At 41.3% G+C, this 24605-nt stretch overlaps 2 protein-coding genes and 1 pseudogene across 2 annotated transcripts in view; all 3 read left to right on the forward strand.

Annotated features, from left to right (window-relative positions):
• LOC141436111 (uncharacterized) overlaps positions 1-24605 on the forward strand; it is a 36219-nt gene that overhangs the window by 5257 nt on the left and 6357 nt on the right. Inside the window, exon 6 of the mRNA XM_074098968.1 lies at positions 23181-23310. Coding sequence (XP_073955069.1) covers positions 23181-23310 — 130 coding nt within the window. The remainder of the gene's footprint in view (positions 1-23180; positions 23311-24605) is intronic.
• LOC141436115 (dihydroorotate dehydrogenase (quinone), mitochondrial-like) lies at positions 12009-14490 on the forward strand. The gene is made up of 5 exons (XM_074098973.1): positions 12009-12293; positions 12375-12584; positions 12743-13137; positions 13214-13551; positions 14096-14490. The coding sequence occupies exons 1-5, from the start codon at positions 12267-12269 to the stop codon at positions 14305-14307; spliced, it is 1182 nt and encodes a 393-aa protein (XP_073955074.1). The 5' UTR covers positions 12009-12266; the 3' UTR covers positions 14308-14490.
• LOC141436504 (uncharacterized) lies at positions 17045-22130 on the forward strand (annotated as a pseudogene).

Here is a 24605-nt window from a genome sequence, read left to right on the forward strand (position 1 = left end):
AAAAATAAAAATTTATTTATTTTCTAAATAAAGAAAAGAAAGGAGCACTAGTAACTAGAATTTGAGTGATCAGTAATCACCAGGTGCAAACGGTGAAAAAAAAATTTTGCTCACTCACTGCCAATGGTTGCAACATGCAGGCTTGGCACTGAAATAATACATGAACCAGACATATCACACGCTTCGCAGAAGACGGCCAGGACGTCCTCGGACCACGTGGAGGCGATTAGTTGAGAAGGAGGCTGGCTCAATTGGTCCCGGCTGGGAAGAGCTGGAAGAAGCCGCGCAAGATCGAGCCAAATGGAAAACTCTTCTACGAGCCCTATGTCCCTAGTGAGGGATAACAGGATCACATCATCAAGACATATAATTAAAGCCGGCCGACCATGGGCATCAGGATGGGGGTGCAAGGAGCAGGTAGGAGGGGGTGCACCTGCACTTGCAGCTCCCTGGCGTAAAAGAAAATACATAAATAAAACTAAGATACAGAATGAAACCTATAAATCTACCTCCCTATATGCGGGTGCGAGATGCAATGACGAAATTAGCTATCTAGACACCTCTGGGGAGTTATGCCATTGGTGCCTTTTTAGATACTAGGGACAAAATGACCAGTCGTGATTGTTTGACATAGAATTCTCAAACTCACTCACTCCTACGAGATAAATCTGTAAAAGTTAATAAGCTAAGTTCAGTTTTCCTTTTGATAGATAAAAATAGGTATTCAAATCTGGCACGTGTGGCGCGCTGAGTCGCCCACTCATACCGCATTGCATATGTATAATGTATGCAGTGCATTATAAAATTATAATACACTAAGTTGGGGTGTAGGGCGGAATGAGTACGCTTGGGTATGCGGCGCTGAGCTATTGGCTCGTTCCTGTCAAGTCTGTTATACGCGTCCACGTCGCCCCCAGCTCGCCGACGTACGGGCTTGGGGGCGAACCCACTCCGTAATCACCTAATGAGTGGGTCGCGCACCCTGGTAATACTGTGGTCGGTAACGGGCGTCGCATAATACCATCTACCCCGGACCGCAGTAGCTAAGTATGACAGGCCATCTGCCGGGTATAGTAGGTGACCCGGTGGATTTAACACTGCCTACCTGCGTGTGTCCTGCGCAGTTGATCGCCGTGCGCAGGGATGAAGGAGTCCTGGGGGGTTGAGTCGAACGGGGTCGGGGTTACCTCGGGAGACAACACGCCCTCTTTGGTCTGGATTTCAGGCTAAACGGTAGCCTCGCAGCTAGCCACTGCGGGGAAATGGACACGCGTAACTGCACGGATGAGCTGGGTGCATTACGCTGGCGAGACGGGGTGGGGTCCTCCGGGAGGGCAAGGGAACCGGCCATGCTGACGGAACAAGGGTGGCGGAACCACTGGTGGTTGGGATGGATCACGATCATCAGCCGTCATCTGTAGTTCCCGATGTCGCGCAAGGAACCTAACCTGCACCGTCTATATCTGCTGCGTAGCCCCGGTGTCGTACACGACATCCCCAATGTTGCGGGCTCCATGGAGGGTAGGGAGCGCGGCGGATGAAGCAAAAAACCCAACTATGGAACAAAAAAGGTCCATAACCCAGGGACCAGATGGGAAACCTGACGGTACCTTACAGGTGGGCGGAACCGCGAAAGCGGGTCCATCCACTCACACGTCTTCAGGGTCTGCGCAAGCGGAACCTAACCGACAACACAAACAACGGGAGGGCGGGGCCACAATCGTGGAACTACCCTCCTTCACACGCGGAGCCAAGGCAGCGATGTCGACCTTGGCCTCCGCAAGCACACACACACATGGGGGCGGTGCTGCTAAGGTGGGACCGCCACACACCAAGCCACGTAAGTCCGTGGTCGGTCGAGGGAAGGCTGGGAAACCAGCTGGACCGAAGCCGACCACGTCGACTGCGAGCGACCATACAGGCCCAGCGCCACCTCAGGGAGGTGCAAAGCCAAAGGCGGGAGCGACTCCTGACGTCTCCGCGGCAACAGGGCAACCTGAGGCTAGTGGATCGACGACGGGAGGAGCTGCCGACCTTAAACATTTTGACGAGGCGTGGACTCTTGTTGACCACCGCCGGGCAAAGGCAAGTCCGGCAAGGCGGTGGGAAGCGCTAGTGGTGCGGGAACCTCCCAAGCTGGAAGCGGTCCTGCGCCCAAGCGCAAGAGCAAGAAGCAGCGCCAGCGTCAAAAGGAGCGGGCGAAAGCGGCGAAAGCTGCTAAGCGCGAGGCAACAGCTCTTGCCAAGAAAAACCCCAAAATAAAGGGGAACGTCAAGTTTGCGAAGGGAGCGGCAGGCAGCCAGGGCAACCAGGTAGCCGGTCGAGGCCAACGCAACAAGACGCAAGGTCAGAGCAAAGCCGGGGCTAAAGGTCCGACTCAGGCTACGGCTAAAAGGAACCGCCATGACGACACACAGTCGCCAAGAGGCGGGTCCAAGAAGCCGAGGCTTGAGGAAGGAGCTGAAGCCTCGTACGCGGAGGCGGTGCGGTCGGAGCTACTGGTTGCGGTAACAGCCGCGACCGGTGAGCCCCTGACTGCGCAGGCCTCTGCAGAAATACAGGCACGCCTGCAGGAGCAGTTGCTCGAGCAGGCAGTGCAAGAAACAGGCATCGACTGGAGTGGGGACCCCCAGTTTAGGGGGAAACCAATCCTTGCCAACGGCGCCCTGAAATTGTGGTGTGAGGACCACGAAACAGTTGAGTGGCTCACAAAAACAATTGCGGGGTTTACTTTGTCCACTGGTACTGGACTGATGGTAAAACGTCAGTGCGACCTAGTCCGGATGGTTCGCTGTGGCGTCCTGCTACCGGGTGACCAGCCGGACATCTGGAAGGTGGGACGCGCACTGCGCTACCAAAACAAGTGGGCAAGGGTGGACAGCTGGCTCCTCCATAAAGTGGACCGGCAAGAGGGGACACGTTCCTCATCTTCAGTGCTCCGGAGGACGTGGTGCAGACCCTGATTGAACGGGAGCGCCGACTCTGCTACATGCTAGGGTCGGTGTACGTGAAATTTCAGGGTCCGAAAGGTAAATTTACCGAGCACCTGCCAACGGACACGGGCCACGAGGAGGAAGCCACCGGCTCCAAACAGGAAGCCACCGGCTCCAAACAGGCGAAGGGAATGAAGCCAAGGGAACACCCGGCTGACCCTAAGCCTCCTCCACAAGCGCAGTCGAGCCCCCTGAAGCCGACCCATGAAGCAGAGGACGAGGAGGAGCTGCTTCTGGGTTCGGAGGGAGGCTCTTGCGCTGCGGGCCTAGGCAACCTGGCCCTTGGGGGGTCAGATTGGGAGGAGATGGAGGTGCTGTCGTCAGATGGCGAACCCAAATCCCCAATCTGTAACCTCGTACAAGCCAACCTCCACCACAGTGTGACCGCAACGGCTCAGATGCGGAAATGGTTGGAGGTCAACCCAACAGCCATTGCCCTGATCCAGGAGCCGTGGGTCAGGAATGGCATCGTATGCGGACTCCGAAGTGCAGGAGGTAAGATAGTCACATACACGGGCCCGGATAATCCACGGGCCTGCATCTACATCTCCAAGAACATACATGCGCATGCTCTAACGAGTTTCTGTTCTAGAGATCTGTGCGCTATTAAAGTGCATAGAGCGCAAGATCACAGCCTGCCAGAGGTGGTCGTCGCCTCAGTCTACATGCTAGAGGCTGATGCACCACCGCCACACGACATGACGAGGCTGGTAACCTACTGCGAAGAGGTCGGATTGCAGCTCATCATTGCCACTGACTCCAACGCACACCACGTCCTCTGGGGGATGCAAGTTACAAACGAGAGAGGTAAGCTTCTTGTTGAATACCTGATGACCACGAATCTGAATATCATGAATGTGGGATCGGAACCTGTAAAGGCTGTAATAGTCTTTACCCAGTGATTAAATGAAAAAGATTATATTTTAAAAGTAACCGACATGTATATTTGCAAAAGACATTGACATAAGTAAGAAAAACAAACTCTTCATTTGAAATCAGCCATAGACAAATTTCTACATAAAGTATGAAAAAAAGGTTATCCCTAACACTGCCCCTTACTCGAGGCAATCATATGTTTTACAAATTTAAAACAGAAATGAAGTATAAACTCTGTGCGAGAGTACAAAATACAAAAGAAGTTTAAACTAAATCTAAGCACTTTACAAAGAAATCATGTTTTACCTTAGGTAAGGCTTTTGTAAAAAGATCTGCCTCTAATTCAGCTGAGGGCTTGTAAGCTAAACAGATTACTTTGCGTTCAACACATTCCTGTATAAAATGATGATGAACATCTATATGTTTTGTTCTACGAAAACATTCGTTCTCCACCATCTTGAGTGTGCTATGATTATCATTATAAATAGTAACAAGATCATGTGACTCATTCCTACAACGTAACTCTAATAAAAAGTTTCTAATGAATTTTGCCTCTTTAACAGCATTTCCAAGAGCATAGTATTCAGCTTCTGTACTAGAGCAAGCGACATTTTGTTGTTTGTGGCTATGCCAATTTACAACGCAATTACCAAACCTACTCACGAAACCTGAATAAGATTTTCTATCGAGTGTATCCCCCGCCCAATCTGCGTCGGATGAAATTTCAACTTTATTACTACCCCTCTTAAATTGAGTCCGTAGCCAGTTGTCCCAGATAAATATCGTAGTACGCGTTTAGCGGCGAGCCAATGCGATTCATTATAACATCTGTTATATTGACTAAGCTTACTGCACGCAAAAGCTATATCTGGACGTGTGCATACAGCGAGATACATTAAGCTTCCAATAAGCTCCTGGTATGGAAACCTTTGGTCGATTGTCTCTGCTTTCGGCAGATTAAAATTGATCTCCATGGGAGTCGCTATCTTGTGACAATCTTCCATGCCAAATTTAATTAAAAGATTTTTCACATATTGAGCCTGCGTCAATTTTAAAGTTCCTTGCTCTCTGTCCCTTTCAACTTTCATACCCAACGCTTGTTTGACTGGTCCAAGGAGTTTTATTATAAAATTGGAACTGAGCAATTTATAAAGCATTTTCTTTTGACATTCATTGGAACTGAACACGAAAAAATCATCAACGTATAACGCTATTATCACTTGGTCTTTGAAATAGACACATTTTTCAGTCTTTAACTGCGTATATCCATCGCTTATCAAAACATTATGAACTTTTTCGTTCCAAGCTCTACTGGCTTGTTTGAGTCCATATAAACTCTTTTTCAGTAAACAGACTTTGTTCTGCCCCTCAATTACAAATCCAGTAGGTTGTTCCATGTAAATACGTTCATGGAGGTCTCCATTAAGGAATGCCGTGTTCACGTCAACATGTTCGATATCCATGTCATTTTCGATTCCAATTGCAAAAAGTAAACGTAAAGTACAGTGTCTTACAACAGGTGCAAAAGTTTCTTCATAATCAACTCCATATTGTTGAGTGAAACCTTTAGCAACTAAACGAGCTTTAAATTTTTCGAAGTTACCACTTGGATCTACTTTTTCTTTGAAAACCCATTTGCATTTAATTATGTTTCCATCTTTTGGTCGATCAACAAGTTCCCAGACACGATGTAACATGAGTGAATTATATTCCTCTTGCATAGCTTTCAACCAATCATCAGCTTTTTCACATTTTATAGCTTGGTTATATGTTCTAGGTTCATCTCGTCCCGTTAAGGCTAGTTCAGTGAAATAATTCATTTCATAATCCTTAAACCTTATAGGAGGGTTCCGGTCACGAACAGGTCTAGAATGCTCAATAATTTCTGTATCAGATGCATTTTGCTCTATGATATGAGATTCTTGCTGAATATTGTTCAACGATTCACCTTCTCCCTGTTCATCAGATGTCATTTCTTGAACATTAAAATCTTCAACATTGGAGATTATATCAGAATTGGTAGATAAAGCATCAGGTGTAGCATACTCATCATTGTCAGGTTCATTAACATTTTCATCAGAAGTATTCAAATTATATATTGAAACTTCAATATTATTCGGTAAATCTTTGAAATAATCATAAGATTTTCCATTTTTAAATTTGATTCCTTTAACATTTTCAAGGAATTCAACAGAACGTGCTTTAATCATTTTTGTGCCATCAGCTGGATCTCCAAGTCTATATCCTTTGGTATGATTACAGTATCCTAACATAATGTAGGGTTTTGATTTGGGATCAAGCTTATTACGCTGAGGTTGTGGAGTGAGAGCATATGCTGTACTACCAAAGACTCGAAGATGACTGAGGTTCACTTTGGATCCAGTCCACAATTCTTCAGGAGTAGCTTTAGTCAAAGCAGCAGTTGGACTACGATTTTTTAATAACAAGCAGTATTTACCGCTTCTGCCCAATATTTCTTCTCCAAGTCAGCATCTTGTAACATGGCTCTAGCTTTTTCCATTAAAGTCCTGTTAAGGCGTTCAGAAACACCATTTTGCTGTGGTGTGTATGGCACAGTAGTTTCATGAACTATACCGCATTGCTTAAAATAATTCTGAAAACTTTTATTGCAATATTCCGTACCATTGTCACTCCTAACACGCTTAATCTTCAGATCGGTTTGATTTTCAACTAATGTTTTGAATTCAATAAACGTATTCAAAACTGTTGTTTGATCTTTACGAAAAAAATAAATAAAAGATTTTCGCGTAAAATCATCAGTAAAAGTAATGAAGTATCGACAACCACTCCAACTATCCACCGACATAGGTCCACATATATCCGTGTGGATTAAATCTAATTTAGTCACGCTTCTATGTGCCTGACCACGAGGAAATGATTTGCTCTTTTGTTTTCCTTCAATGCAAGGAGAACATGGAGTCAAATCTCCATTTGAAAATTCAATACCGCGTGCCAATGAATCACGAAGGATTAACATACCTTTCAAACTTAAATGTCCAAGTCGCCGATGCCAAAGCTCTAACGAATCAGTTTTAGACATCAAAGCTTTACCTTCAGTGCTAATTCTAGGCTCTTGGTTAAATGCAGAATAACATTTCCCTTTCTGATCAATTTTGTAAATACCATCCACATTAGTAGCAGTCAGATCACAGGAACCAGTCACGCAAACATTATCCTTCCTGTAAACATTACATTTATTAATATCAAATATTAAAACATAGCCTTTTGCTGCGACTTTGCTAACAGACAAAAGATTAGCTGCTACTTTTGGTACATACAGGGCATCAGTAATCACTTTTTCAACATCATTGTCGAATACCATATTGACATTACCTACGCCTTCACTATATATTATATCATTATTGGCAGTAGTTATTTCGGATTTAATACTAGGAGAGTAATAAATCATCCAGTCCTTCCTATTAGTCATATGACTAGAGCATCCTGAATCTAAAATCCAGTTATCCCTATTACAAACACTACTAACTAAGGCAGTCTCTGTAGAGAATAAAGATGATTTTGTACTTCCCTTCTTTGAAGATGAAGCATCAAGGGTTGAATCATTATTTGAAATCTTCTTAAAATTCTTCTTCAACTTAGAGCATTTTGGTTTAATGTGTCCTTTTTCATGACAGTTGTGACATATTGGAATAAATTTATTCTTCGCAATAAGAATCTTGTCAGAAGGTTCCAAATTTGATTTGCCTATCTCCTTTTTAAATTCACTTTGAATTAATTGGCATTTGACGAATTCTGACGTCAATTTAGCACTTGTGGCTTCCATCGCCATAATCAATGGATCAAACTCAGCTGGCAAACCAATCAGCATCAATTCGGCTAATTCCTCGTCATCGACGACACAGCCAATGTCAGCTAGTTCTTGCGTAACGGAAATAATATTTCCCAAATAGTGATCCATACAATCGTATTCAGTATACTTAATTTGTGCTAATTTTCTTTTCAAAGAAAGTCTACGACTTATGCCTGCATTCTCATAAGCAGCCTTCAATTGTTTCCAGGCATCTTCAGCTGTTTTTGCATTTTTGACATGTGGATAGCAAATTGGTTTTATATTTAAACAAATCTTTGCATATGCTTTCTGATCTTTAATTGAATCTGTAGATGCATTCACTAACCCGTTTGCGAAATCCCATAGTCCATGGTCAATAAGCAATAATTTCATCTGAAATTTCCATGTGCCATAATTTGAAACTCCTTCCAGCTTCTCAATGACCATATTCGAACCAGTACTTACAACAATATTGTTCATCGAACTAGTCGGAATATCTTTTTCCGTCATTTTGATAAAATAATATTTTATCCGAAAATAATGTCGTCACTATTATTTCACAAAATATAACTGATTATATTATTTTAAATATATTAATCACTTTTAGCAAATGCCCATAACCAATGTAAAAGGCTGTAATAGTCTTTACCCAGTGATTAAATGAAAAAGATTATATTTTAAAAGTAACCGACATGTATATTTGCAAAAGACATTGACATAAGTAAGAAAAACAAACTCTTCATTTGAAATCAGCCATAGACAAATTTCTACATAAAGTATGAAAAAAAAGGTTATCCCTAACAGAACCCACTTTTGTGAATAGACGTAGCAGAACGATCATCGACCTAACACTGGCTACAGAAGCGGCATCAGGAACCATCTCTAACTGGCATGTGTCCAAGGAGATATCATGTTCTGATCATAGATGGATCCGCTTCGACATGCAGGTAGTTACAGTCCCTGTTTCCCCAAAGCGTAACCCACGCAAAACCAACCGCGTGCTTTACGCCAATAGACTGGATCAGCTGCTCGGGGAGCGGTCGTGCCCAGACAGACTCGTGGGGACGGGACAGATAGAAAAACAGGTAGATATACTGACTGATAGTATCACAGACTCCTACCACGCTGCATGTCCTTTATCAACCCCGTCAGAGAGCACCAACAACAAGGTGAAATGGTGGGGTCCTGAACTGGAAAGGCTCAGGAAAAAGGTAAGACAACTATTAAACAGAGCAATGAATACATGCGCGGATCTGGACTGGGACAACTACAAGGAAGCCAAGTCCAGATACAAAAAACGACTAAGGTACAGAAGTACCGAATCGTGGCGCAAATTCTGCAGCAGCATAGAGACCTGCGTACAGGCCAACAGGGTAAGAAAAGTCCTAGCAAACCAAACCAATCAGGTAGGGGGCTCCCTAAAAAAGCCAGATAACACCTTCACCGGCACACCAGAGGAAACAGAGCGCGTACTGGTACAGACACACTTTCCAGGCTGCCACATCATGCGCTCAGTCCACTGGTCCGAGGAGGAGACAGTTACAACCGAGGAGCACTGGCAACAAGCACTCGAGGTAATTAGCCCATCAAAGGTTAAATGGGCAATTAGTAGCTTCGACTCCTTTAAATCCCCAGGCCTGGATGAGATCTTCCCGGCACTCCTGAAGTGGGGAGGACATCGACTGATCCAAAGGCTCACCACCGTTTTCACAGCGTGTTTAGCTCATAGATACATACCGAAACGGTGGAGGGAGGTAAAGGTAATATTCATCCCGAAACCTGGGAAAAGCGACTACTCCGAACCCAAGGCACACAGACCCATTAGTCTCACCTCGTTCTTGCTGAAGACTATGGAGAGGCTCTGTGACCGGGATCTGAGAGAACATGCCCTAGCTACAATACGTCTACACTCACACCAGCATGCGTATAGCCAAGGTAAATCAACAGAGTCAGCTCTACATGCAGTGGTCAGCAGAATAGAAGAGGCCATTGAAAATAAATCAATGTGCCTCGGCACCTTCATCGACATTGAAGGAGCCTTCGATAAGACCAACTTCAGCAGCATCACTTCGGCCCTGACAAGACACAGAGTGAATCCGGTCATGGTCGAATGGATAGGTAACATGCTCAGCAAAAGAATCATCAGACTCAACTCATCTGAGACACAACATGCACTGGTAGCCAGAGGATGTCCACAAGGAGGGGTGTTGTCACCACTACTGTGGAACATGGTAGTAAATGACCTCATAACCAGACTTAACCAACACCATTACTACACGATCGGGTACGCTGACGATATTGCTATATTAATAAGCGGTAGAGTCAGCAGCACTGTGTGTGACGTCACGCAGCAGGCAATACGGATCGTGGAACGATGGTGCATCGAAAACGAACTAACTGTCAACCCCAAGAAGACAGAACAGGTAATGTTCACAAACAAACGACTGCTGGGCAACTATAACCCCCCCAGACTGTTCAACACGGAACTACAGTTCAGTTCGGAGGTAAAGTATCTAGGAGTAATACTGGATAGCAAATTGAACTGGAGTAACCATCTCAACAATAAGATCGACAAGGCCACGGTGGCTTTCTGGCAGTGCCGTAGAATGGTAGGTAAGCAATGGGGTTTATCACCCAAGGTCACTCTATGGCTATACCAGTCAGTCATCAGACCTATAATCAGCTACGGTGCAGTGGTTTGGTGGCCACGAACCAAACTAATCACCGTCGAAGCAAAGCTACAACGATTCCAGAGGCTGGCTTGCATGGCAACCACGGGCTGTATGAGGACGACTCCGACTGCGGCCCTGGAAGCTTTGCTTGGCCTGCCGCCGCTGCATCTGTTTATCCAACAGGAGGCGGGAGCGACGGCGGTTAGACTAAAAAAGCTAAACCTATGGAAAAGCGTAAGTGTTCCACACGCCAAACTGCTTGATGAACTGGTACACAGGGAACCACTCTTTGAGGCGGTCACCGACAGGATACCCAAACAGTACGTATTCGATAAAAAATACAAGATACAACTACACGAAGACCCGGGGGAAGGACTCAACTTGAAAGAGCTAAGGATCTTCACGGACGGGTCAAAGACATCAACTGGTACAGGCTCTGGAACACACTCAGAGGACCTGAATATCAACATATCAAAGCCACTAGGAGCCCATAATACCGTCTTCCAAGCGGAATGTATGGGAATCATAATGGCAACTGCAGCGATTGACTCCAGGAAGGTACAGGATTTTCCTATCCGTATACTTTCTGACAGCAAATCGGTCTTGCAAGCCCTGCAGAGCGACACAATGACATCAGGGCTAATCTACGAGTGCCATCGAGCTCTGACGTTGGTAAGTGAGACTAACACCATAACACTACAATGGATAAAAGGACACAGTGGATCGCGAGGTAACGACGCGGCCGACCGATTGGCTAGAGGGGGGTTCGGACATGAAGGTCTTCGGTCCCGAACCCATTCTACCTCTGCCCTTTGGATGGCTGCGCGGCAAACTGCGACACAACACCAAGGTAATGCACCAACAATATTGGACGAACCTAGATACATGCAGGCAAACCAGAGAAGCCCTCCCGACGATCAACCCCGGATTGTCCCGCAAGCTTCGCGGACTTAGGAGGGATCAACTCCGACTGCTGGTCGGTGCTCTTACTGGTCATGCTTTACTAAACAAGCACTTACATAATCTAGGTGTTACAGACAGCCCCCTGTGCAGAGCATGCATGGAGGCAGAAGAGACAGCCACTCACATCCTTCTGGAATGCTCTGGTGTGGCGAACTACAGGGCACTACACCTCGGATCACCGGGGTCACTGCAGGAAGTCGCCGGCAACGTGAAGGGTCTGCTAGGCTTCCTCCAGGAGCTAGGCTGGCATGAATAGTGCCTACAGCCTAATCACGCAAAATAGGCGCACTTAGACGTCGAGTTGCGGAAAACAGCCCGCTAATACCTATACCTACCTATACCTAGAGTAAGAGTGAGAGAGGAATAGGAAACTTCTGAGATGGTAAATTTAGAACAAATATTTTTTACCGTTAGATCTATTACTGCCTCTGTTTTCTATTACTAGCCAATTTTTTGCTATAATTGTTTTTTTTATGAGGCCACTGCCAAAACCTACAAAAAATTACCTGTTTTGATTTAACGTTCAAGGGCATATCGAAAGATTTTCTTATCTTCTTATCGCATTTAACATTTATTTAATTTCTACATGTTTAGCGGTTTTCATTCTTAAGCATTTGGTAACCCTCCAAACCAAACGTCAACTTAACGAAAGAAAACTCAAAAAGTCAGGCAGTCAACTTCCTACATAGGTACTTATACTCTTTGCAGTCAACAAAGGCAGTCTTTCTATCCAAAACTAACCTTAACCTATATCCGGCCTAATGTTTTGAAGAACTGAAATAAATAACAGAATCTCTGTCTTTTAAAATTGCAGCAAACGCCATATCAACAAAAAAAATAAAAATAATAATAACAATAAGTTATTTGTTTTGTTTTAACCGTGCACCAGACAATGACACCAGCTTAGTTCTTTGACTATTTAGTTTTGTTTGTTTGTTTGACCCTCAAAATATGAACGCCGCCAGGAATCGCGCAGTGGTAAACATAATATTTTAAAAACTATTCAGGTAATTTATATGACAATAGCTTACTTTTATACTTTTTTGTTTACTTTTGCAGAAGAAACTCAAATCATTATGCTACCTGACTCTGGGAGGTTCAGTGGCTTACCAGTTTATTTATTTGAAAAAGGACTTCAATGGTTATTATGACAATGTGCTGCAACCCATAAGCCAAACCATCAATCCTGAGTGGGCACACAAAATTGGAGTCTCAGCCATTAAATATGGCATGTTTCCAACTCAAAATTTTGATGATCCTAAAGTCTTAGTAAGTTGCAACCATTTGAAGTTCTTTCATCTTATTAATTTTAGACATTTATTTAATTCAGACATTTTCAAATCTATGTTAGTAAAGTTAAAGGTAAAAAATAAATACTTTTATGTCCAGCTTTGTCTATACACTAACATAACATTCTATATTTTCAGACTACTAAACTACTTAATAATGAGCTATCCAATCCAATTGGTATTGCTGCTGGCTTTGATAAACATGGAGATGCTGTGATAGGATTGAAAAATGTAGGATTCTCTATAGTGGAAATAGGATCTGTGACTCCAGAATCTCAACCTGGCAACCCCAAGCCCCGAGTCTTCCGTCTCCCAGAAGACAAAGCAGTCATTAACAGATATGGATTCAATAGTGAAGGACATGAACAAGTGTATAATAAGATAAAGGTCTTAGACAAAACATTGTTGGATAAATCCATTTTAGGCATAAATTTGGGCAAGAACAAACTGTCGGACGATCCTGTCAAAGATTACACATTAGGTATTCACAAATTTTGGGATGTGGCCGATTATTTTGTAATAAACATAAGCAGGTAAAAAAGTGTCAACATATTTTGTATATATATCATTTTAAATATCATCTTTCTCCTAATCATATATTGGTTTTAGCCCTAATACACCTGGTTTAAGATCACTACAAGGCAAAGAAGTACTTTCTAAACTACTAATTGAGATAAATAAAGTAAGAAATTCTATGCAACCTCAGAAAAGTATACCTTTCTTGCTTAAACTTGCTCCAGACCTGAGTGAACAAGAGAAAAAGGATATTGTGGCTGTGATTAATAAAAAGGAAAGCAAAGTAGATGGACTAATAATCTCAAACACAACTACAGAAAGGCCAGGTTTAGTTCACCAGGATTTATCAAAAGAGGCTGGTGGCCTAAGTGGAAAACCACTAGCAAATAAATCTACGGAAATGATTAAAGAGATGTACAGACTAACTAAAGGTTTGTATTATGTTCAAGATTATTACTTGCAGATCTGTTCCAATAATATGATGTATAAAACAACCAGCCAAAGCTTTGCACGGCCCCAGTGGTTAGGAAAATGTATGCAGTGTGGGGTCACTTATATTAGTTACTGACAAAATTTTAGGGTTTTCAGACTTTTCTACCAAATTTCAAGTACCAAGGACAAGTGCCTTGTGGAGTTTTGAAACACCTTTTTTAATGACTACTCATATATTGTCAAGAGATTGCATTTGCATACTTGAGTATTTAATATTAGCTATAACCTCCTACAAGCATTCTTGAAAAGGGCCTTGACATAGACTTGGACATAAAATAGACAGCAAAGTGATCTATCTATAAGGATTCCATTTTTTCTTTTGAACTCTAGAACCTATAAAGATTTAGTTATAACAGTTTTTTTTTTTTTATTTAAATCGTGACTATTATTTGAAAAACCTTGCTTACGCAACAAAACAACAAGGTAATGAAGGGATTTTGTTCAAATAAATTAGACCCATTGTAATTTGAACCTTATTTTCAGGTAAGGTCCCAATAATAGGTGTTGGTGGTGTTTTCACTGGGCAAGATGCCTATGAGAAGATTCTAGCTGGTGCTAGTGCAGTTCAAATATATACTGCCTTGATATACCATGGTCCTCCAGTAGTTTCTAAAATAAAACAGGAACTCGCTGATTTGTTGTTAAAAAATGGATACAGCAATGTGAATGATGCTGTAGGCAAGGGTGTAAAATGATAAATGTATTCAAAATTTTAGATTAAATATTTTATTATTTGTTTGATTTCATCATCAGTTTTTCTATATTTTATGTATGATTATATTAAATATAATTTGGTTTTATCTCTTTATGCATTTGTCAAATATTCCTTCTATGAAGGTTTTTCATTGACAACATCTGCTGATTCTGTAAAATAACAAGATTATACTTATGATAATTGTATTAAGCAATGCTAATTTAAGCTAGTAACACTTATCCCACAAATGCAACATAATGCAATGCATTATGAAATCTGCAATGGACCCTGATATTGTATGCTTAGAAACATATGGGAAAGTGTCCCTAGCTTTATTATGCATGTGATGTATAAATCAAATGTGTTGGGATATTTGTCCTAATTTATTAAATCCATTTAGCCTTATGAACTTAATAAATCTAACTATTTTCAGTTCACTCTAATGGTGTATTTCCAATATTTTAGCACTTAGGTAATTTGATGATAAGTATGCTTGCAGTCATCCATGTTGTTAACATTTGTTAAATCAAACAAGACTAAAGTCTCCAGTTTATGCAAAGCTGTGAGGTCTTTGAGTCCTGTGTCGCTCACACATTTGGAAATTTCATGAGTCAATGAGTCTCTACCAAAAGACAATCTTTAAAGCCCTGTTCCAATATATGAACTATTATGTAGTAACTTTATGTAGTCTTGTACAGCCCACTGCAAAAAAGCCCATCAGAAGAAAAAGAAAATTCCATCTTCAGATCCTTTCCTTTATTGGTTTATGCAAATATTCAATAAGCAAAAGTTGGATAACAAATTCCATAAGGTAGGGAATTTCTTGTTTTCATAGTAAAGGCTTTTTATTTAGGTTTATAATGCTAAACTAAAAATATTGCGCATTTTATTATAAAGCATTCATACTTAAATGTGAAAGCATAATGTTCGGATATCGCTCCAATATATTGTGAAAATGCGAAGTTCCGAAAACAGCTCTAACTTGAGGAATAGAAGAGTGCGCAAGGGTTCCTTCAGTGCTGCGCGAAGTTGTACCATCAATAAGCCGGCGATGGCGAGTATCTACCAGAGGTGGTAAAATGTTAACAAATCTACACCAATAATTGGCTTTGTGACGTCTGCCACTATAAATCGCCAGGTGATGTCACGTTGTAGGCCGAAATCCAAATGCAGCTGAACCCACCCGTAAGTTTCAATTATTGTTCCATTGGCAGCGTACAGCTCATAATTCGTTCGTGCCCTGCGATCTGGAAGTGCTTTCCGGGGATAAACACAGAGGTCCGAGCCAGTGTCAACAAGAAATTGTTGTTTACTTGACCGATCTGTCACAAAAAGACGATTAGGGCGGCCAGAGTAAGATGGGCAGAAGCTATCCGCCCCTAACGCCTGCCCGTCGCATTTCCCGCCGTCGAAATATTTTTCCATGCACAAGGCGAAATGCATTTCGAAGCTCGATCTTTAAAACAGCGATGATACCAGCACAATTTGGAAAACGAAGAATCAGCACCGCCAGAACGATCGTTGCGGGGTTTCTTCGAGACATCGCGACGTTGCCGCACTCCGTCCACTGATAGCTCTGCAACCTGCTGCGATAGATCTTCGAAACGTCGCACTAATTCTTCTAACACATCGGATGAGGTCGATGGATTATGCTCTGGTTGAACTGCGGGCAGTTCTGACTTAACATGGGCTGCGTTGATACTCCATTTACCTTATCTGCCAGTTCAGCCAAAGTATCTAAATCCATGGTAGAAGGTTGAGCTGCAACAAATGCTTGTTTGCGCTGGCAGACGTGAAGACCACAGGAACAGTAACATTTCGTCGGTCATGGCTGATCCGCCGAGACTGCGCATGTGACGCAAAAGCTGTGAAGGCTTGCGATCGCGCCAACTCTTCGTATTTGACAACTTGACGAAGACAATCCTTGTTAGATGGAGTCAAACGAGAAATCAATGCGCTCTTGATTTTTTCATACTTTCCTTCTGAAGGAGCTTGTTGACCACATCGTCCACTTGAACTAAAAATTTCTGCTCTAATTGTGAGATGACATGGTAGAACTTGGTGCTATCCGTAGTAATTCCAGCAATAGCGAATTGCGCCTCTAGCTGGACAAACCATAAGTCGGCCCGCTCTGGCCAGAACGGCGGTACGCGTACAGATACTCGGCATGCACTATTGATGACTCGACGTCGTTGCCCATATTTAAAATGTATTTATCTCGAACCAACGAAACGATAATAATATATTTCTGATTCACATGGGGTCACCAGTGTAAGATATATTAAAACTGGAAATCAAACGCATGAATTCGTATGAAAATATAATTTTCTCTAATGACATAAATCAAAACAGATTTTAAAAAGCTTGCGCCAAAAACCAGCGGCCGTGGCTACTAGCCATTTGCCCCTACATCACCTTCAAACTTTTACAGGCTTAGGACTGTCACAGCACTCCACAGCGTCGTTAGGCGCTAGGAACAGTAGAACGTATGAGATTTTGTAACGTTGTTCTTCTGTGAAAAGTTATGGAAAAGGTACAGTGACACCTTTTGATGGCGAGTCACGGTGACTTTGTCACCTCACCGTGACGTTATTTATCCCCCATGTTACGTCCATCCAGGATGGTTGTTGTTGACTGTTGTGTTGACTACACTGTTGTGTTGTTTGTACGTACTGTACTGTCACAGTCACAGTTCACTCACTGTAATGTAATTTTTTTCAGTGTCGGTCAGCTTTTATTATTGATTATATATATTATAAACAATTAGGAATAGGTGCAAAATGAAAGCCACTTTGATTTTTGATAATGTAAACGATTTATTGTTTTCAAAATGGGATGAAGAATTTATAGAACGCATGAAATCTCTAAGCGAACAGGTAAAGTACCTATAACACTTCTGATTAAACTAGTTTATAATACTATATGATTTCTTTAACCGTTTCTTAATGATTTAGTTACATTGACTGACCTGTATGAATTAGTAATTGTGTGTACGTACGTAGCAGGTACTGTACTCGCTAAACTATTGATGCAAATAAAATTTCTTGTTTTTAAATCCTATTAGGATAGCGAATCGAATAATGTTACGGATAGTTACAATGTGTCGCAACTGCTGTCGCCGATCATCACATCCCAGCGAGTTATGGCTGCCCAGTTTGGGAACACATATTCTTCCATGCAATGCAAAGATGACACAACTATAGTGTTTGATGAGGTAATTATATCTATGAAAAATAATCCCTATTTCCTTTGGTCACACCTTGACTTGAAAATAATTTTACTGATTTCATCCATCTTTTTCTTAAGTGTTCTAATACCTATACTTGGTTTTGATAGGTATTTAACTAAATGTAAACAAAACAAAGTCAACTGGTGTCTTAAATATTGAAACTCCCCCAGTAAACTATCTAAATATTAACATTTCTGTATTGAAATACACAGTCTAGTTGGAATTACAATGATAGATATGTAAAATGTTTAAAATCCTTGAATGTACCAAAGCTGGCAGCTGAAGTTTGTTTACATTTAGTTAAATACCTATGCAAACCAAGTATAATACTTTGTAGAAGGTTCTTATGGAAAAAAAAGAAAATTGCGCAAAAAATTGGAAAGTTAAAGAAAACTTAACCACTATTTTCATTAGCAGATTAAATTACATTTGTTAGAATATTAATTGTTTTGTAGATTTTTTATGCAACACAAATGAAATATGAAATTTATGTGGATTCCCATTAGAACTTTTGGGAAATCCCGGAATTTTGATGTAATTTGGTATGTGATCTGGAATAATCATGGCTATTTGTTATCCTAAGATTCCTCGAGATCGAGATCTGAATAAATTCCCATAGTTTCTATGTCAGCTATCTATTTTAAAAAGCCGTGGTGGCCTAGTGGTTTGGCCTCTTGCCTCTCATGCAGAGGATCATGAGTTCAAACCCCAGCTCGCACCTCTTGAGTGTTTCGAAACAAGTGTTGCAAAATTACATTTGGAATTTATCACAAGCTTTACAGTGAAGGTAAACATTGTGAGGGAACTTGCCCAAACCTGCAAAGTAATTCAATGGTGTGTGTGAAGTTCCTAATCTGCACTGGGCCCACGTGGGAACTACTATCTAAGCCCTCACATGCTAATAGGAGGCCTGTGCCAAGCAGTGGTATGTCTATAGGCTGGAATGATGATCTAATTTAATACAATGAAGAAAATACATTATTTGTTTGTGTGTTTGTGTAGAGGGTAATTTCTGGAAGTCTTGAACTGATTTTGAGTCTTTCACAAATAGAAAACTACACTGTCTTATCCCTGATTACTATAGGATACTTTTCTGAATGATTGCATTTTGCAGTGGCTGGATCATGTGTTCATGATCATCAGCAAAGAATCCATTGATGATGCAGAACGAGAACTGCTCGACTGCAAGACATTGGTGCAGCACATCTGTGGGCAGAATATTAATCTGTGAGTGTGTTTATTTATAGAATAATTATGTACACAATAATAAAATATTTAAAAGTTTGACTTTTCTCATTCATAACTATTATATTTCGGGACCTAATCACAGCTACTTTATTTACTTAATCCTAAAATTACCTGATTTTTCGTGTACTTGCACATTATTACTTCAACACTCAAGACTCGCAAGATTTTATGCCATTTCAGCTAAGCCTTAGTACACTACAATCACAAAACACAGATAGTTCAGAAGGCAATCTCCTGTATGTACTTCACTTTACATACCTACGCTCGGCGGCCGCTCTAAGGTTGTCAACTATGGCTTATGCACAAAAAACTATCGTGGTAGTGGCACTTGTATCTAGTTGTTTGATTTATTGTTGAAAATGAAACGGGAAGAACGGAAATATAAATTAATAATAACTAAAATTTTTTTTTTTTAATTTTAATGTCATTGTTATATTTCAAATTTGTCACAGAAAATATTTTGCGACGATTTCGACATTGGCGAAATGCACGATTATAAATGCGAAAGTGTGTGTGTTTGTATGTTTGTCCGTCTTTCACGTCGAAACGGAGCGACGAATCGACGTGATTTTTGGCATAGAGATAGTTTATAGGCCAGACATAGACATAGGCTACTTTTTATCCCGGAAAAATTCACAGTTCCCGAGGGAACAGTGCGCGATAACCGAATTCCACGCGGGCTAAGCCGCGGGCAAAAGCCAGTTAATAATCAAGTGCAGGGTTTATACTGATTCAAAATAGGAAACTATTATTATATAAAATAAATCGATCTTAGATATTATTCTCCGGGGCGGGGCGCTTACATATCTACCTAACTGTTCTGTGTACGTTAAAACGAACCATTGAAATACAAGCAGATACCTACTTACCTCTCTGAAACCACTGGTAGTTTAAAAAACGTCAATTCACCGTTTAATATTGAATTTAACCAACCGTCCACTGAACAGTTATAATAACTCTTTTTTATTGCGCCATTAAGTATTGCACAAAAAGTTCACAGACGCGTGTCTCAAGCGCATGGCACTCCCGCTCGCACTGGTCCCAACCGTGCCGAGATATCGTGTCCGTGAGCAGTGTCTATGTGTGCGTTGGCTCGAGCGCACTTGTATGGAGATTGACTTCTGATCTATCTGTGTTTTGTGCTACATACAATGTCTTGGAATAAGGGCCTACCTACGCTAGCTGACGCGGTTTGTAGGGAAGGGTAGACGCATATTAAGAACAAAATAGTATCGAGCAGCGCTAATTTTACGCGACGGATTTTACCTGTACTCGCGCCCACAGGCGTGCGCCCGCTCTGTGCACTAGTGATGTAACGAATGTCATTTTTTTAACATATCTGCTACCGACATTCGCGAGTGCGAATGCGAATATTCAGTTTTTCGTTCTGGCGCCAATTGTAGAAAGTCTCGTTAACGAAGTGCGTTCCGTTTGTATTTTGTTCCGAGAATTAGCGAGTTTATACGAACGCATTGCAAAATAAATAAATAAATAATAGGTACAAATGATTAAGTGATGACTAATTACGATAAGTTACTTTTTTAGTGTTCCGTAGCCAAATGGCAAAAAACGGAACCCTTATGGATTCGTCATGTCTGTCTGTCAGTCCGTATGTCACAGCCCCTTTTTTCCGAAACTATAAGAACTATACTGTTGAAACTTGGTATGTAGATGTATTCTGTGAACCGCATTAAGATTTTTACACTAAAATAAAAAAAAAAACAAAAAATTTTGGGGTTCCCCATACTTACAACTGACTCAAAAATTTTTTTTTCATCAAACCCATACTTGTGGGGTATTTATAGATAGGTCTTCAAAAATGATATTGAGGTTTCTCATATCATTTTTTTTCTAAACTGATTAGTTTGCGCGAGAGACACTTCCAAAGTGGTAAAATGTGTGCCCCCCCCCCCCTGTAACTTCTAAAATAAGAGAATGATAAAACTAAAAAAAATAATATGTTTTACATTACCATGCAAACTTCCTCCAAAAATTGGTCTGAACGAGATCTAGTAAGTAGTTTTTTTTAATATGTCATTTACTTGCTGCCACGGAACCCTTCATGGGCTAGTCTACACCGCATCAACTCAAAATAATACAACATTTTTATTTAGACAAATCAAAGAAGGAAGGTCTAAATTAAAATGGTGTATTATTTTGTGTTGATTCGGTGTTGGTCTGGGAGTGAGACTTGTTCTAGATCAAACACTAACTGCGATCCAACTTACCTCCCGGCTCTTTTAAAACTTATGCTCCCTCCAACGTACTTTGTCATCCCCACTACTTGCCATGTTTAAAACATCTACTTTTTATTTAAATTGCTTCATAAATAATAACTTATTAAATAATATGAATATATTAAATATTATTGACTTAATTTACATTTGAGCCTAACATAAGTAATAGATTTTTTTTCGATATTCATATTCGCAAAACATTCGCAGAAATTTCGCGCATGCGAATAAGCAAAAGTATGCGAATATCCGCGAATGCGAATGCGAATACTCGTTACATCACTACTATGCACCCGCGCCAGCTAGCGTAGGCCCTAAATGAAAATGACTATTAATTTGAGTAAACAGTCAGATAAAACTTGTATATTACTTTGTTATCAGACTTCAGTCTCCCGTTTATCGCAACTGGCTGTCGGTACTTCTTGACAGCCGAAGCAAAGGCGACTCCATACGGGGGCAAGCGGGGTCATAGGTGAAAGTGGCGCCACAGCTGCTGCACTCAACGCACTCAAGAGCGCTTCCAAACAAATCAAGTGCTCACCGTACCAGCATTATCATTTGATGCTTTTCGTTGGTGACAAACAGCTAGCTTTGTACTCCAGGTAATTTTAAGAACCACATGCGCACCTTTAAAATTAAAGTGAAACAATTTTATATATTCAAATTTCCAAAATGAACTTTAAATAAAACACAATCTGGTTGAATTTTAAAATGAAAAAAAAATCGAATTCTTTCATTTTAGTTTTAAAGGGGCGTAGGTACAATTTTACTAGGACGTTATTCGCGAGCCTTTGCGACGATGACGACTTGAGTCGATGGCGATACAAAACCGCCACCAAATCAACATTTAAAAAATCATGATAATCGGAAGATGGTACTGTACTGCAGAGATTTAAAGGTTTATTAAAAACAAAACAATTCAATATAATACGATTTCTGTTCGTTCCACACTAGAAAATACTTATCCTTTTCGGACTACTGCTTGAGTGAAGAGGACAAACTGAAGTATGCTATGCCATTATCTATATATAGTATCAGTGTATACACTATAGTATCGAAACTTTTTTGTTACATTCCAGCCGTGGAACTGAAGATTTGACGCCCCAGACTTGATCCTGATGAGTATTCAATGCATCGCCGCGCAGGAATATTGGAAAGAAATTGAGGAAACTGTTGAGAAAGGATGACGACACTACTATGCTTTTACCTTGTGAGTGATCATGATCATTATGAAGTCATAACGCGCTGTCACACATCGTTGTATATACTACTGTAGTCACTAACATCCATTTTGGATCCAGCCTTTCTAAACGCTTTTTTGGAGTGTCCAAAGCCTCAACAAAATAAAATGTTTGCTTTTTTTTATAAACATTTAAGTTGACTTGCCGTGTTAACATGCATATCTTTTTGATCCATCTTTTACTGGTTTTTCAATTCACTGCGAAAAAAGAGGAGGGTCATAAGTTGACGCTATGCTGGTTTTTTGACAGGGGCAGCGCCATACCGTATATTCAGTATAGCGCCGCCATCTCCTTTATCTAACCTAAAATAACAGATTGTTGTCGTTTGTTCAGATAGATGTACTGAAAGCTTGAGATCACAAAATTTTATTTATTAAAAATATTTTGTCGTTGAAATTACCGCAAAAATGAACTATATTTTCGAAATGACAATCGTATTGTGTTTCTAATATAAAAGTCACATAATTGTATCCGCTCAGTCGTTACAATTTTGTGTAGCACCCTCTATTCAGGCCAGGCGTCTATCGCGCTCAACAAGAACAAGATGGCTACGTTACAATCGAAACTCAAGTGCTCAGACCACATAAAAGTAAAGACAGTGCTGCAACGGAAATTGAGGCTGTTTAAACTTAAGAAGACTGAATTCAAGCGGTCTCACTTCTCTTTGCAGCCCTGTTTTTAGTTTTTATGTGGTTTGAGCTGGAAAGCAAATCCAGTAAAGTAAAAGAATACCTGTGACTATTAATAGCTATACGTATGGATGGATATATACATCAATGGTACTAGTTACGAAATGCAGACGGCGCTTCAAACCGTCTGCATGAATGAGACGAGAGAGGGCTCTCTTTCCCCGTATATTATACTACTCTTTGTTTTTGAGATATTGAAGATTGTACTTCATTGGTTTGTTTGTTCCACTTAGGGTTGTCCTCTGAGAACAGCGCCATAGTGCACTTGTGCGCGGGCGCAGCGCGGCAGCCGTGCGCGCCGCACTCGCTGCATGTGGCGCCACTAGCGCCCAGGATCGTGCTGCTCGTACTTATCGATATGGACTCAGGTATATATATTTTATTGAATCAGGCGTTACTTTGCGGAGGTCCATATCAATGAACTAAAATAATTTCCTTGCTCACCCGCGACCTTACGATAGCTAGCTTATGCAAAAATATGCGCGTTCATGCAGTTCCTCCACCTCCACACTGTAAGAACACACACAAATCACACAAACCCTCTATCCACCACACCCTACACTGCCGTTTAACAAACGATCAATTCAGGTGACAACAGTAACCATGCTACCATTGTCGTTGTACCAACTGGTGTATGTTGTTCAATCTGAAGTATACTTGATTTGATTCAACGCGTCATTGTGTGAATTGGTTTGTTTGTTCCACTTAGGGTTGTGTTCTTACAGCGCCATAGTGCAGGTAGCATGTGCGCGTTGCATGTGGCGCCACTAGCGCCCAGGATCGTGCTGCTCGTACTTATCGATATGGAACTCAGGTATATATATCTCGCAACGCCCGAGATATTTTTAGGACATTTAGGGGCTGTTTCACCATCCATTGATTAGCGTTAACCGGCGGTTAAATGTGATGCCGTCTCCGTCTATTCGAACAAAAGAAATAGAGACGGCATCACACCTAACCGCCAGTTAACACTAATCAATGGATGGTGAAACAGCCCCTTAATTTTGTAGTAACGACTCAGCGTGTTAATTTTAAGTACCTACTTAGATATACAAGCGGCCATTGGCGTGCATTGGGTATTGGTGCGTTTCCAGGGTAGGGCGTTTGTACTTTGCGCTGCAGCAGAGCATCACCAGCACTAGCGCTGCCTACCCTGTTGCCTACTCAATGCTAGCTAGCGGCCCAGAACTTTGGATTATGTCCTTTTTTTAGGACCTCGGTACGGTATTTAATTAATCTATACGAGGGAGCGGGGAGTAAATTTTTTCTTGCTCTCTGCTTCTCTTTTCACTTTGATGTGCTGGAGAAAGTTAAAAGACAACATTTTTGGGGAAATTCCGGAATTTTAATTCAAAGGTCAGATCTAATGATTAACGCGAGCGAAGCCGCGGTTAAATGCTTATATAAATAAACGTATCTGCTGCTGTTCTCGCAACTTCATCTACGTCCCATTAGAACATAGGACTTTTCCAAGATAAAAAAAAATCGCGTCGACTTGAGAACCTCCTCAGTTTTTTTTCGTCGGTTAAAAAATAGTCTACACCTATAATAATATGGAACATTAGCTTTCTTTCGATTACCCAATACTTACCTATACTCTATTAATTAATCCAAGATAATTAAATGAAGTTTCATGTGCTACCTGTTTTTTACATCTC

Source organism: Choristoneura fumiferana, chromosome 16 (genome assembly GCF_025370935.1).
Source record: "Choristoneura fumiferana chromosome 16, NRCan_CFum_1, whole genome shotgun sequence".
In the NCBI taxonomy this organism is placed as follows: Eukaryota; Metazoa; Arthropoda; class Insecta; order Lepidoptera; family Tortricidae; genus Choristoneura; species Choristoneura fumiferana.

Bases quoted from the DNA above. Each gene is read 5' to 3' on its own strand.
- LOC141436115 (XM_074098973.1), top strand. From the start codon at position 12,267: ATGAACGCCGCCAGGAATCGCGCAGTG. The intron at 13,138-13,213 runs GTAAAAAAGTGT...TATTGGTTTTAG, and splicing joins TTTGTAATAAACATAAGCAG to CCCTAATACACCTGGTTTAA. The intron at 13,552-14,095 runs GTTTGTATTATG...CCTTATTTTCAG, and splicing joins GATGTACAGACTAACTAAAG to GTAAGGTCCCAATAATAGGT.